At 40.1% G+C, this 12424-nt stretch overlaps 1 protein-coding gene and 1 long non-coding RNA gene across 2 annotated transcripts; one reads left to right on the forward strand and one right to left on the reverse strand.

The window, feature by feature from the left end:
- Positions 1 to 194: 194 nt before the first annotated feature.
- Positions 195 to 7169, forward strand: MRPS10 (mitochondrial ribosomal protein S10). The gene is made up of 7 exons (XM_048483205.1): positions 195 to 291; positions 1946 to 2004; positions 2100 to 2172; positions 2478 to 2617; positions 3797 to 3905; positions 6015 to 6104; positions 6818 to 7169. Exons 1-7 carry the CDS (start codon positions 244 to 246, stop codon positions 6902 to 6904), a joined length of 606 nt encoding a protein of 201 aa, XP_048339162.1. The 5' UTR covers positions 195 to 243; the 3' UTR covers positions 6905 to 7169.
- On the reverse strand, positions 7029 to 12287 carry LOC125425722. Its single transcript, XR_007243437.1, has 2 exons — positions 10013 to 12287; positions 7029 to 9328 (listed from the first exon to the last, which is right to left on the reverse strand). It is a non-coding gene; the product is annotated as an uncharacterized LOC125425722 (long non-coding RNA).
- Between the last annotated feature and the right edge of the window lie 137 nt (positions 12288 to 12424).

Here is a 12424-nt window from a genome sequence, read left to right on the forward strand (position 1 = left end):
GATGAGCAGACGAAGGACCCGCCAGTGTATCACTTTGGTCTGTCTATGGTTTCAAACAGCGAGCGAACATCACTACTCGAGGAAGCCACAGCGACTAACCCCACGCAGGCGGCCAACTTCGTCGATTTAAAATAAAATAAAAAAATCAGTCGCTCTCCTACGCGTAGTTCGTGGCGGTGGCGATGTTTTATGATGTCACGGCAGAAGGAAGTTGCAGTAAGAAGGGGCGTGCCAATAGGCAAGATGGCGGTGCGGAGGAGGCTGTGGGGTTTATGGAGCCGGTGGTGGCAGGCAAGTACCGGTATTGTGCTTCCTGGGACCTCTCCCGGTCCCCCGGCAAATGATGTCCGAATCCCGTAAGGTGGTGGAGCCGCCCCTGCTTTGAACAATGTGGCAGATAGACTTGGTCGTTCTTAATGTCCTGAATTTGGTTGTGGCACCCGAAAGGGCGACTTCGATGCCGCTTCTGTTTGTCGAACAGGTTTTTGCCTTTGCATTCCTTTTCCCCATGGACTGAATTAGTATTTTTTTAATGTGTGAAGAGCTGAGCCATCCCTGCCGTAGACGACATTTTCTTCCAAACTTAAAAGAGGAGATGGCTAACCAAAGTACCTAAAATTATCCCATCTACTTGTCATAGCCCTCGCCATCTTGAAGAAGAAGAAGAGTTTGGATTTATATCCCCTCCGTTCTCTCCTGCAAGGAGACTCAAAGGGGCTTACAATCTCCTTTTCCTCCCCCACCCCCACAACAAACACCCTGTGAGGTAGGTGGGACTGAGAGAGCTCCAAAGAACTGTGACTAGCCCAGGGTCACCCAGCTGGCATTTGTTGGGAGTGCACATACGAATCTGGTTCACCAGATAAGTCTCCACAACTGAAGTGGGGCAGAGTGGGGAATCAAACCCAGTTCTCCAGATTAGAGTCCACCTGCTCTTAACCACTATGCCAATGCTAGCTCACAATATGTTACAGATGCATATTTCCGATGAAAATTAAGAGATTAAAAAATTGTGAATTCAGTATCCGAAAAAGTTTACAGGGGTCAATTACTCAGAGACCAATTACGGCATGCTTGACAACTGCGTCCTGGTGTTGCAAATTTACTTGTGCTGCTCTCGGCTTTCCCCACGGGAAGCAAGGGCTTTTCAGGCACATGTGCAGTGGGGCAGAGAGGAAGTCAGCTCCCCCACCCATCATTGCCGATTGGCCTTGGTGAGCATGGAGTTAGCCCTATACTTGTTAACAAGAAATTGAACTGTCATCCCTAAGTAGCCTTCCACGCCGGTTTTGCTGCTTATCTCCAATGGCATCATTTATTACAGAGAGCTCACTGCATCCATAAAGAACTTGCTTAGAGCCAACCTTCTCATCAGTTGTGCTTCAGTTGCTTATTAAGTAGAATTGTTGTACAACAGTGATTTTCAAGACTGTTTAAGTACAATTTGCCTGGAGCATTATGAGATGTCTGTTACCTGGCTGTTTCTGTACCTTTCACTACCAACCACCATAGGAGTATTTGTTATTCCCACTTGTGAGTCCTGCCTTTCGCAGTTTGTGTTGTCCTTTAGGCAACATAGTTAATAAACCAAAACTAGCAGGGGATCTCAGAATTATCTGGAAGCAGTGGCAAAGTAATCCTGTTGGTTTTTGTGTGTGGAAGAAAGGAGGTTGGATTGTGGATAGATAAATTGCAGTTGAGACCTGGAACCATGAAAAAGATAATAAAAATATAAGGGCCCCAGCCAGTTGTCTTGAAATGCTGCAGGGTTAGAGAATTTGTGCAGGGCACCCAACTGAGGCTGTAAGTAGTGAAGAGTGGGTGTTAATAAAGAGATCACTGTAGTGGTTTGCTGGTTTGTAGGAGTATTTTTCTTATGTACCTGGAAAGCTATATTTATTATATAATAGAGACAAAACAAATATTACTATTTTTTATGTTTTAGGAGCCTGAGAACTTTCTGTTAGCAAACAGGACTCTGCAAAAACAGTACAATTTTTCCCAGTGAGTTTACCATTTAACAACTACATTTTCAAAATACATTTGAGCAATTGCAGTGATAATTAAAATTAATTTTTTCATTTTTGTAACTCTTTCAGAAACAAGCAACTGATATCGCTCCAGTATTCTGGAGCTCATACAGACATTCAGCAGTCTAAGGAAAACTCTTCGGTAAGTCTGAGATTGAACTAGTAATTAAGACTACTGGGGAATGTAGTTCTTGGATTATTACTATCGAGCTTTTAGCCCACCTGTTCTCCTAAGCAACTCAAGACAGATTATAATACTGTAGTATGTGTTAGTGTAAGTGTTAGTATCTGTGTTAAGTATATAGTAGTATGAATGCCAATACTGCTATTTTTGGATTCAGCAAAGTATAACAACTTGGACTGAGTAATTAAACAATGAGATCATAAGGCTTATATGCATCTATAGAATATGAATGGTAACTTTTGTTTGTTTGTTTGCGCACTTAGATATCCAGTTTAGATGAGCCAGACACTTTGTATAAGAAACTGGCTATTTTGGTTAAAGGTCATGACAGAACGGTATTGGACAGTTATGAATATTTCATACTGCTTGCTGCTAAAGAACTTGGAATTTCTGTTGAAAAGGTGTAAGTATTTAATAATTGTGTTTACTTTATCAAAGAGACAACCTGACCTGTAGTTGAAGGCCAGTTATTAGACTGGAGCAGCTCTTACCTAATGTCATAATATGGCAATCACAAGTGTAAGTGCTTCCCCTCTTTCCTTACTTGCACAGTTAAAGACAGTTAATTGAATTGCGTTAGAGGAGGGATAAGAATCACAAGTCAGTGATCACCTGCCTGATCTCGCCATGTAATCATGACTAGGGAAAAGGAAAAGGAAATCTACTAATCTAGTACAGATCTGCTAACATGGCAAAACCACGATGAAATTGCCCAAAGAATGTTGAATCAGACCATATTTCTTCTAGGCAGGAAGGGAACCTGACATTTATAAAGTGTCTATTCAGATTTGCATTATCTTCTGTGAACAGTGACTAGATCAACACTGTAATATGGGATTGTTGGTTCCTTTTGCCTTGTTTTGGGACAAGAATCTTGGACAACTTGATTAGTGTTAGTTAATTCTGTAAGGCCATAGTTTGTAAGTGTACAAGGTGGAACTGGTTGATATAGGCATGTTTTTATCCTTGCTAGTAGTTAAAATGAAGCAGGCTAAATAGTTTGGTCAACACCTGAATAGGAGACCTCCCAGGAATACCAGAGCAGCTGTGCAGAGCAAAGTAATAGCAAACTATCTTGGTTAATTTTCTTGTCTTGAAGATCCCACAAGGGGTCACTATAAGTCAGTTGAAACTTAAAGGTGCTTAAGTTAATTAAGTTAAATGTTCCTGAGGTAATCGACATTCCTGTGGTACTGTTCCAGTCTAAGCTCACTGATTTTATTGAGATTGCAACTGTGTCTTGTTCAATGTCTTGCTGCAACTGTTGTCTTGTATGTTCCTATTAAAAAGTTGTCATATTACATTGTGAGTGAAAGTTCAGTTCTGCTGACTGCAAGAATTTTTAATGCAAGATTAATTTTATTTGCTTGTAGGACACTGTCATGCTGAACATAGTTGATTTCTTGGGTGGGGGGGAAGCCATAGCTTGGCCATCAAAGCTAGAATTCCACCATTAGTTCAAGGGAGGCAGACATTTAGCCCCTCTCACAACCTCTGCCAAACAACTTAATAAAAGCTATAGATTCAGAAACAAATGGTAATCTTTTTAACTCGTGTCCATGAAAACTACTGTTTTTCCTAGCGAAGAGCCACCAAAGAAGTTTGAACGATTCACTCTGCTGAAATCAGTGCACATTTACAAGAAGCACAGAGTCCAATATGAAATGAGAACACACTACCGATGTGTAGAGGTAAGTATACTTCCAATTGTAAAATTTCATTGTATAGCTTTTATAGAGCTGTCAACATACCAAGAGTTCCAGTGGATGCCATATTAAAGTATTTATTTTTAGTAAATCTGAATACAGTTGTCTGAAAGCATTGTTCCCTTTTCAGTTAAATATATGGATGTGGTAGAACACAGAAAAAACAGTAACAGCAAGAGAAAATGTTTCTCTACTCTCTCAATGCACACCTGTGTGTAGGCTTCTCATAAGTCTGGAATGGTTACCATATAACAAAAAAGCAAGGCTGCACAAGCAGGAAGAAAGCCCTCGGAGCAGGTCCACAGCATCCGTGGATACTTTACCTGGCATCTGGCAGGTGTTTGTGGAAAATGGGTGCAGGCCATGTTTGAGTTTTTGCACAGTAGGGCATCTGATTAGCTGTGCAGATTTTTTTAAATGTCACCTCATTGGCACCAAAAGTAAGCTGTCATCCACCTTGGACATTACACTCCCTTTCCCAATTCAGGCCTGGTGGAGAGTAGAGAAAAAGCTCTCCACCACACAAGCCAGTGAAGTTGTTGTGGTCCCCAGCACTATTGCAGCTCAGCGTGAGAGCAAGCAAATTTGTTGCATGAATGGGGGAATGATAGAGAAGTTCTTCCTTTCAAAGCCATTCTTTCTTGCCCCAAGTTCTGCTGCTGTGGCTCGGGATGAGAATAAACTGGGGAAAGAATAGCCCTTCCCTTCCAGTGCAAACCTGCCAGCTTTATGTTGTCCCAAGTGCTTGAGCCCCAGAAAGCAGGCTGGGTGGCCTGAAAGGGAGAAGAGAGAAAAGCCTTTTCTCCCCATCCCAAGCAATGCTGATATTTTCAAGGGGAAAACAATCTCTTTCTCTCTCCAGTGAACTCAGTTGCCTTTTTCTTTTCTGCTGCAGCACTAAACAAAAGTAGGCTGGCTTGTATAGGAAGAGAGAAAAGGCCCTCCCCTCCTCCCACTTCCTCTCCTGAGTGTTGCAGCTACAGCCTGGGACCAAAGCACTGGCCTGTGAGGGGAGGGGAACGAAAAGATGAGGAGGAAAGCAGGCGGGTTACTAAATGTGGCTCAGGGAGGGCTTTCCTTTTTCCCTCCCTTATCTTGGGATCATCTGTCTGTTCCCCCCTCTCCTCAGATTTCCTATTTTGTGTTGATTTTATTCTTTTTCACCTCGCTATTTTTGTTTAGATTACCCCTTCTCCCTGCACTTTGTGTGTGAGATATACACACACACACCTCATTCCCGGTTTTTATGCCCATTCCCCCCATTTTGGTTTACTCAGCATGTGTTTTTCTCTCTTCTCCCGTTTCTTCTCTTCAGAAATGTTTTTATCTCCATTACATGCCATTCTTCCTCATTATATGCTAGTTATTGTTTGTGTGGAGTTTTGTTATACTCTCTCATCTCCTACTTAGAGTAGATTTAGCTTAAGTTTTTGATGTTCATGGCATAATGCTAACTGGCTTTATGTTGAGTAGTTTACCTGTACAAATAGTGGGGCTTTGCTTCTGGCTAAACACAGTTGGACTTTATGTGTCAAACTGAATTACCTTTTGAATTCATCACATCTTCCCCATTTTAATGTATTTTTATCATTTGTTTTTAAGCTAAAAGAACCAAATTTGTTGACTTTTCAAAAATCACTTATGTTCCTATGAAAATCTGGCCAGGATCTCTTTAATATTGCAAGTGCTTCTCACTAGCCCTTCAGCATCAGCTATCATTGTTACAAGTAATAGTGCAGGATAAAAAAGGCCAGACTCATGTAAAGGAGAAACAGCATTATTTCATTTTCTTTAAGTATATTAGATGTCTGCAAAATGAATTACTGATGCTACCAGCTCACTGTATATATTCTTGTGTGTATGCAATAAATTATTTTTAAACAATAGTCATTTTAAAATGATGCGAGGAGGTAATATCAGGACATATAAAGCATGGTCCTGTGGCAGCAGCCATTTTGCCATTGCACCCACCAGAATTCCAAAGGTGACCCCCTCTGTAAAAAGCTATATTCCAAATTCACACTTCCTAGCCTGTATGATAAAATATCTTGATGGGTACTATTTATCTGAAAACTAAAATGTTTTTCTTTTCAGTTAAAGCATTTAACTGGCAGCACTGTCAACGTTTATTTAGAATACATCCAACGAAACTTACCTGAAGGGGTTGCTATGGAGGTTAAAAAGGTATTGACAGAGTTTGTATTGAAAATGCAGGTGAATTCTGAACCATGTCAACATATTTGAAAATTGATTCTGAATTGACTAACATTGGTAAGGGTGGTATTTGCTTGTTGTGGGAAATCAATCTACTGTTAAGGAAGAATGGTTAATAAAAGGATTGGGAAATTATACTAACAGTGATGTTCAAAGCACAGAAGTATGGTAAAGTGCGTTGACTTTCTATATTGAGGAAAAAAACTTGACTTAATAAATGAAATGTATATACATTGATATTAAATCTGCATATGCATACTGATGGTCAGATTATGGGCTGTTTCCAGCCAACTTTCTCCTTCTAATCTTACCAAATTCTTCTCCATACTATAGTCCCCAGCCCACATGGCTTATGTCCATGCAGGTCCCATCCTCAATATAGCCTTTTTGTTGGTCAAAAGGAACCTCCTCATTCCCTTTTTTGTTAGCAGAAAAGCTGGCTGGATGCAGCCCATTAAGTGTACAGTTCTCTATTTTTCAAACAATTGTAGCTGATTCTCAGTTTTAAAATAGGCAGCAAAGGATGTCTGGCATTTTGTGGCACATCTACATTTTGTGCACAAGGCAGACTCTATAAAGTTGCCAGCAGAAGTGGTAATAATTGAGAACCTATAAACAATATTTCCCAAGGTACAGTATAAAATTGCAACCATTAATAAATATTATTTTACCTCTGCTTTAAGACTAGATTAGAAAAGCTTCCTGAACATATTCAGACACCTGTGTGGGACACATTACCTCAAGTGGAAGAAACAGAAAGTCAACCATGAGCCTACATTACACTGATTCTGAAACAAATCAGCCTGTTTTTTTTTCAAACTGGCCAAACCAGTAGAACTGCTACTCCAGAAGACCATTAAGATGAAATCAAGGAAAACGGAGGTTTGACAGAAGTGTCTTGTGTATATTTTTATAGCATGTTGATTAAATATATGTGGAAGAAAAGGTTTACATTGTGCTATTCAAAGTTCTTGCTTGTGCTTATTAAGACACCTATAACCTATAAATTCAAAAATAAACTTGGTATAGAATGGATTTGCTTACTGTTACAAATTATATTATCACAAACTGTATTAACCAGAATATTTGACATGTTTCTCATCTTACCAGCAGAGATGCTGTTAAATTCATGAATAATACTCCATGTAGAATCCTAGGTATTCCATGTCAATAAACTAGCACACTACATATGCACATGGAGCAAGAACAGCTGCATTTGCTTAAGTACACTGTGCATTAGCAAAACTAAGCATCGGATATATTTGCTTTGTCTTGAACCTGAGCATGGATAATATGTTCATGGTATTTCTACAGATCACAGAGACAGCAGTCATGACATATAAATCATACTAGATGCAGCTTTCTGTTTGGCCGCCACAGAAACATTGGGTAACATTAACAAGAGAAAATAGAATTCTTAAGTTGATACAAGGTCATTAGATCCTTAGGTCCTCTTTAATTTACATGCTGTGGGAATGTTCCGTCTCTGTTCATTTCAGTAACATGCACTGATACCTTCAATCAATTTCCCTTTCTGGTTAGCAACTGAAAACAATTATAGCAACAAACTGGTTACAATTTCTTCAAGAGTTAATACATTCAGAAGAATTGAGCAGTTTAACACTTAAATAGCTTTATTTAAATAGCATTTTTCAGATGGAGTGAAGAAAAAGTATTCTCAAACAAAAGTACGTTATTCCCATTCCCATATTACGTGAGATGAGTGGCTTCAAATTCACCCAGATATAATGACTTGTCCTGCTCATGCTGATTAATCTCAGTTCCCTGCATTTTTGTTATCTGCTAACTGGGGTTAAGGACCTCAAATAAGCATCTTAAACAGATTTTTCGCTCTCAGCAATTCTAGTTCTTGTTGAATAGGAAAGGTATAGCCAAGCTGTGCCAAACAGCTTGCCTTCATTCAGGCAGGTTGAATGGGTATTACCTAGCAATTACATACTAACCACCACAAAATATTTTACACATGCATATCACTGGTCTAAACAAAATATTTCTCAATGAGCACAAGGCAATCAGTTTATCCTATGAATAGTACCATATTTATTAATAAGGCAACATTGAATGTAAGATGATACTACCCCAAAATTTATACATACAAAATTGATCACTGGACATAACTAGCTTGTACGTAAATGAAAAACCACTTTCAGTTTTTTGATGGCATATCTGATATGTGGGTGTGTGTTGCGGGGAACCCTAGTCTTGTTTCTGAGTAAATACAATATTAACAATTTAACACTCAATGAGATTCTTCAGTAATATTGTTTACCCTCGCAGCTATCCTTTCAAATAAGCCATTACAATTCCCAGTCTGTAGACAAAGAAGGCACTGAGCTTCGGAATCTAACTCAACACTGTAAGTTCTGTTAAAAAACTGGCTTGGCTCCAAAAAACCTGGATTGCAGCTTTGCCTGCAGAACAGATCTTGTCCTATCCTCTTCCATATTGCTGCCTTGTGACACCCCTGCCCCACCAGGGGGCGGGGGGGGGGGAATCACCAGGGATCCATCAGAAACATAACAGGAAGCTGATGTAGGAAGAACACTACTGTGGAAGTCTGAATCTAGTCCCTTCAACCATGTCAATGTTTTCATTTTTTTAACCAATTTTTTCTGCCCCAACCTAGGTAATCTGATTTGCTCCTAAACCTGCCCTTCTTTTATCAGGACTTTTGAGGAATTCTTGAATAACACTGTTTACTGAGCAATATTTGAATGAGGATGTTTCACAAATGTTCACAGGTAGCTAGAGCTTTCCTTACTGGAAACTGTTTCACAAATGTTCACAGGTAGCTAGAGCTTTCCTTACTGGAAACTGTTTCTTAGCGACTGAAATGCAGGTAGCTAGGAAAACAGGAGTGTTGCAAAGGTGTGTTGCAACATAAACTAACAGGAACAAGTGTGTTTTATTCTATGACATTGTTTAGACCAGTAACAGTCACATGGATGACTCCATCCAAACAGCTGTGTAATCTGACTTTAAATGCCAGGATGACATACAAACAAGTGACATTATGTCAGAGGTGCCTATCAAGCACAGAGAAATCTCTGCAACAAGCTACCCAAGAAAACAATGCCCCAGCAAGTCTTTCTGAACTGCATAATAAAATAATGTTTTCTTTGCAGTTGTCATTCTCTTAGCAGGATTTGCGCAGGAGGAATTCCTGGTTGACTCTGCCAATACAGAACAAAGGGTAGCTGGGTAAGTTAATAAAGGTAGCTTAATTGACACATCTCTGGATAAGACATTTTGCTTCCCACAAGAGAAAGATAAGAGAACACAGCTTTTTAATGTATAAACACTGACGACATTATAAATACCACCATGCAAAGCTACACTGGCTAAGCATTACTTTATTGATTTCTCTTGAATTCTCACAGGACTTTGTTTCTTAATTCAAATGAGCTGATACTGGGAAGGATAACCATCATGGCAGGAAGGACATTTAAAGTGTTCCAATTGTTGTGCTTCACTCCAAGGCTGTAACATCTTCAGCTCCAGATTTTAAATTAAACATGATTAAGAGTTACAGACCAGGACAGAAATCCACCAGGAAGGGTTTTTTTTATTGAAGCCAACAGATAATTCATGGTAGCAGTTGCAGTATAAAAGAAAAAGATCAGGTCTGAAAATTCCAGTTAGACACTGACGAGGCAAGATACCTCCAAATTTTCTGGATGTCTCCAAACATACATGGACGCACAAACCTGGATAGCCAGCTGCCTCTGGCATTCTGCAATTTCTGGAGGCAAAGCTGGACTAAATGGCTGTTTTTACAACTTCTATCTATTTTGTGGCCAACAATAAAAAATACATTGATAATTCCACCCAGCCCATGGAATGCTCATATTAGATACCTTTTTACTTATTAGAGGCTATGATGCAATCCAACTGTCCCTGACTTCAGCATCAGCATCTGCAGTGAATGACAATAGCTACAGTGACACATGCCAGAAGTAACAAATAGGGATTCAGCGACGTTCCAAAATCTACCAGAGACATTTCTCAGGACTAACCATCTCTTCTGCACAACAAGCAACACTACCAAAGAGCTGTCAGTTTTAAGTTGATTTTTTAAAGCAAATAATTTGATATCTGTTCCAAATATGTAAGTTAACAACTGGGGCCAAAAAATTAAATCTTATGCTTAAAATGTTTACTTTCTGCAGTCGAAGAATTGCTTTTATGTGACATGCAAATGCAGTCTTCAGTTTGAAAGCAGTTTGCCCATTGCAAAATTGATTGATCTGTCTTAAGGACTTTAAGCTATACGTCACCAGTGTGTAGAATCTAGTTACATACATGGGCTGCTTTCTCAAAGCAAAATTTACCATGCCCATTGGTTTAACCAATGGAAAGCTTGGTGTTGCTAGCAGCAAATATGAAGGCCTTTTCTGGTCAAATCAATGTTTACATAACCACGTGTGAAACACATTTCTTTGATCTCTTGAAGTAGATTTTATACATCCTAGTACCTTAGTTGAAATTCAGCCAAGCAGAATGTCTTCAAAAACTTACCCTCTTGAAGTGTTAATAGCTGCACGATGTGACATGAATATTCCAAACATAACATGAATATACATCATTCCACAGTGAGATGTAGCTAATCTATCCATCAATCTGCAGTGAATATTCTCCATAAAAATGCTAATAAAGGGCAGAGAGGTTAGTTTCATAGTCACAGCTTTGATATGAAACCATTTGGTCTGATAAAGTGACCCAAAGGGAAAAAAATTACCTTATCCATGGTTGAAAACTTCCTCCAAAGTAGCTTGGTTAGACACAAATCAGGTGGCCGTAGTAACATTAATGTACTAGACAAGACAATTAATTCTAATTTCATACAAACATTTGTATGTCTTTGAAAGTTTTCAGATTGGCTTTTCTCTATTACATGATCAGGAAAATATTTTGGTTACTCTGATGCTTTATGTTACCATTCATCCAATGACCTCATCTATATTATTAGAGTTTTTAAAAAGGTTATGAGGACTTCATTGCACACATCAATAGGCTCTACTGGGTGTACATATTTGGGCTGGTTTCTTTGTACACCAACAGGCAAATCTTTGCTACCAGATGCACATTATAGGCCTCCTTCCTTGTTTGAGGCGAAGGCAAAATAGTAAAGATTGTTTGTAAATTATAAGAGAAGAATCTGCAAAGACTTGTGAAAGTAGCTGGCTGCCCTGTCCCCTACTATTTCATCTTTTTCTTTCATCAGCTCCTAAAGCTTTTTTCATTTTCCTGCTTCTTTCTCTCCTTCCCACTCACTAACAAACCTACTTTTATCTTCTTCAGAACTCCTGCACTCATTATTTTCAGCAAGAAGAAGAGGTTGGATTTATACTCACTTTTTTCAATCCGAAGGAATCTCAAAGTGGCTTACAAACTCCTTCCCTTCCTCTCCCCACAACAGACACCTTGTGAGGTAGGTGGGGCTGAGAGTTCTGAAAGAACTATGACTAGGTCACCCAGCAGGCTTCATGTGTAGAAGTGGGGAAACACGCCTGATTCACAAGATTTCAGGAGGATTCTGCAAGGGCCAAAATCACCCGTGTCCGGGAAAAACACCATTTGGTGGGGGAACTTCCCATGGCTGCCGACTCCAAATCGAGGTGGTCCCGCCCCCCGCTTTATTGACTCGCTAAAGAACTTTTATTGACTCGATAGATTCTTTTGGAAAGCGGTAGATCCACTCCTAATGATTCTTAATACGGCTATTTAACCACCCCCTGGAGTCGATGATAGCATTTCACAGATTGCTTCTTGGGCAGAAGGAGAAGAGGGATTCTCCTCTCATTCAGCACCCGTGGAACCTCAAAGTCCAGAGGCAGTATACTGCTGGGCACCGGGTGGGAGAGAGACAAAGGCAAGTTAACGCTTTCATGAGCATTTGGCTGCTGGCCACTATTACGAGCAGAAAGCTGGACCAACGAGACCTTTTAAACGGAGTCATGGCGAGCAGAGCTCAATTAAAAACAAACAAACCAGGTCAAGGCAGCACTTTCCATCGCAGCTTTACAGAAACGCCACAAACGCCGGCCGGAACCATGCTGAAAGGTGGGAGGAGAAAGCGAAGTTTCCCACGTCTCAGGCTCAGCCCACAAACATAACACGCTCAAAATGGCACCCGAGAAGGTCACCCAGAGACCTGCAAGCCACGCCCACGCCCTCAATGGGAGGGGCCTGTCTCTGGCTGCCACCAACCCCCTCTCTCTGGCACCTCCCACTGCGCATGGGTTTTACCTCCAGGCTCTGCGGTAGAG

Source organism: Sphaerodactylus townsendi, linkage group LG01, assembly GCF_021028975.2.
Source record: "Sphaerodactylus townsendi isolate TG3544 linkage group LG01, MPM_Stown_v2.3, whole genome shotgun sequence".
Taxonomy (NCBI): domain Eukaryota; kingdom Metazoa; phylum Chordata; class Lepidosauria; order Squamata; family Sphaerodactylidae; genus Sphaerodactylus; species Sphaerodactylus townsendi.

Bases quoted from the DNA above. Each gene is read 5' to 3' on its own strand.
- MRPS10 (XM_048483205.1), top strand. From the start codon at position 244: ATGGCGGTGCGGAGGAGGCTGTGGGGTTTATGGAGCCGGTGGTGGCAG. The intron at 2,005-2,099 runs GTGAGTTTACCA...TAACTCTTTCAG, and splicing joins AAACAGTACAATTTTTCCCA to AAACAAGCAACTGATATCGC. The intron at 6,105-6,817 runs GTATTGACAGAG...CTCTGCTTTAAG, and splicing joins TTGCTATGGAGGTTAAAAAG to ACTAGATTAGAAAAGCTTCC.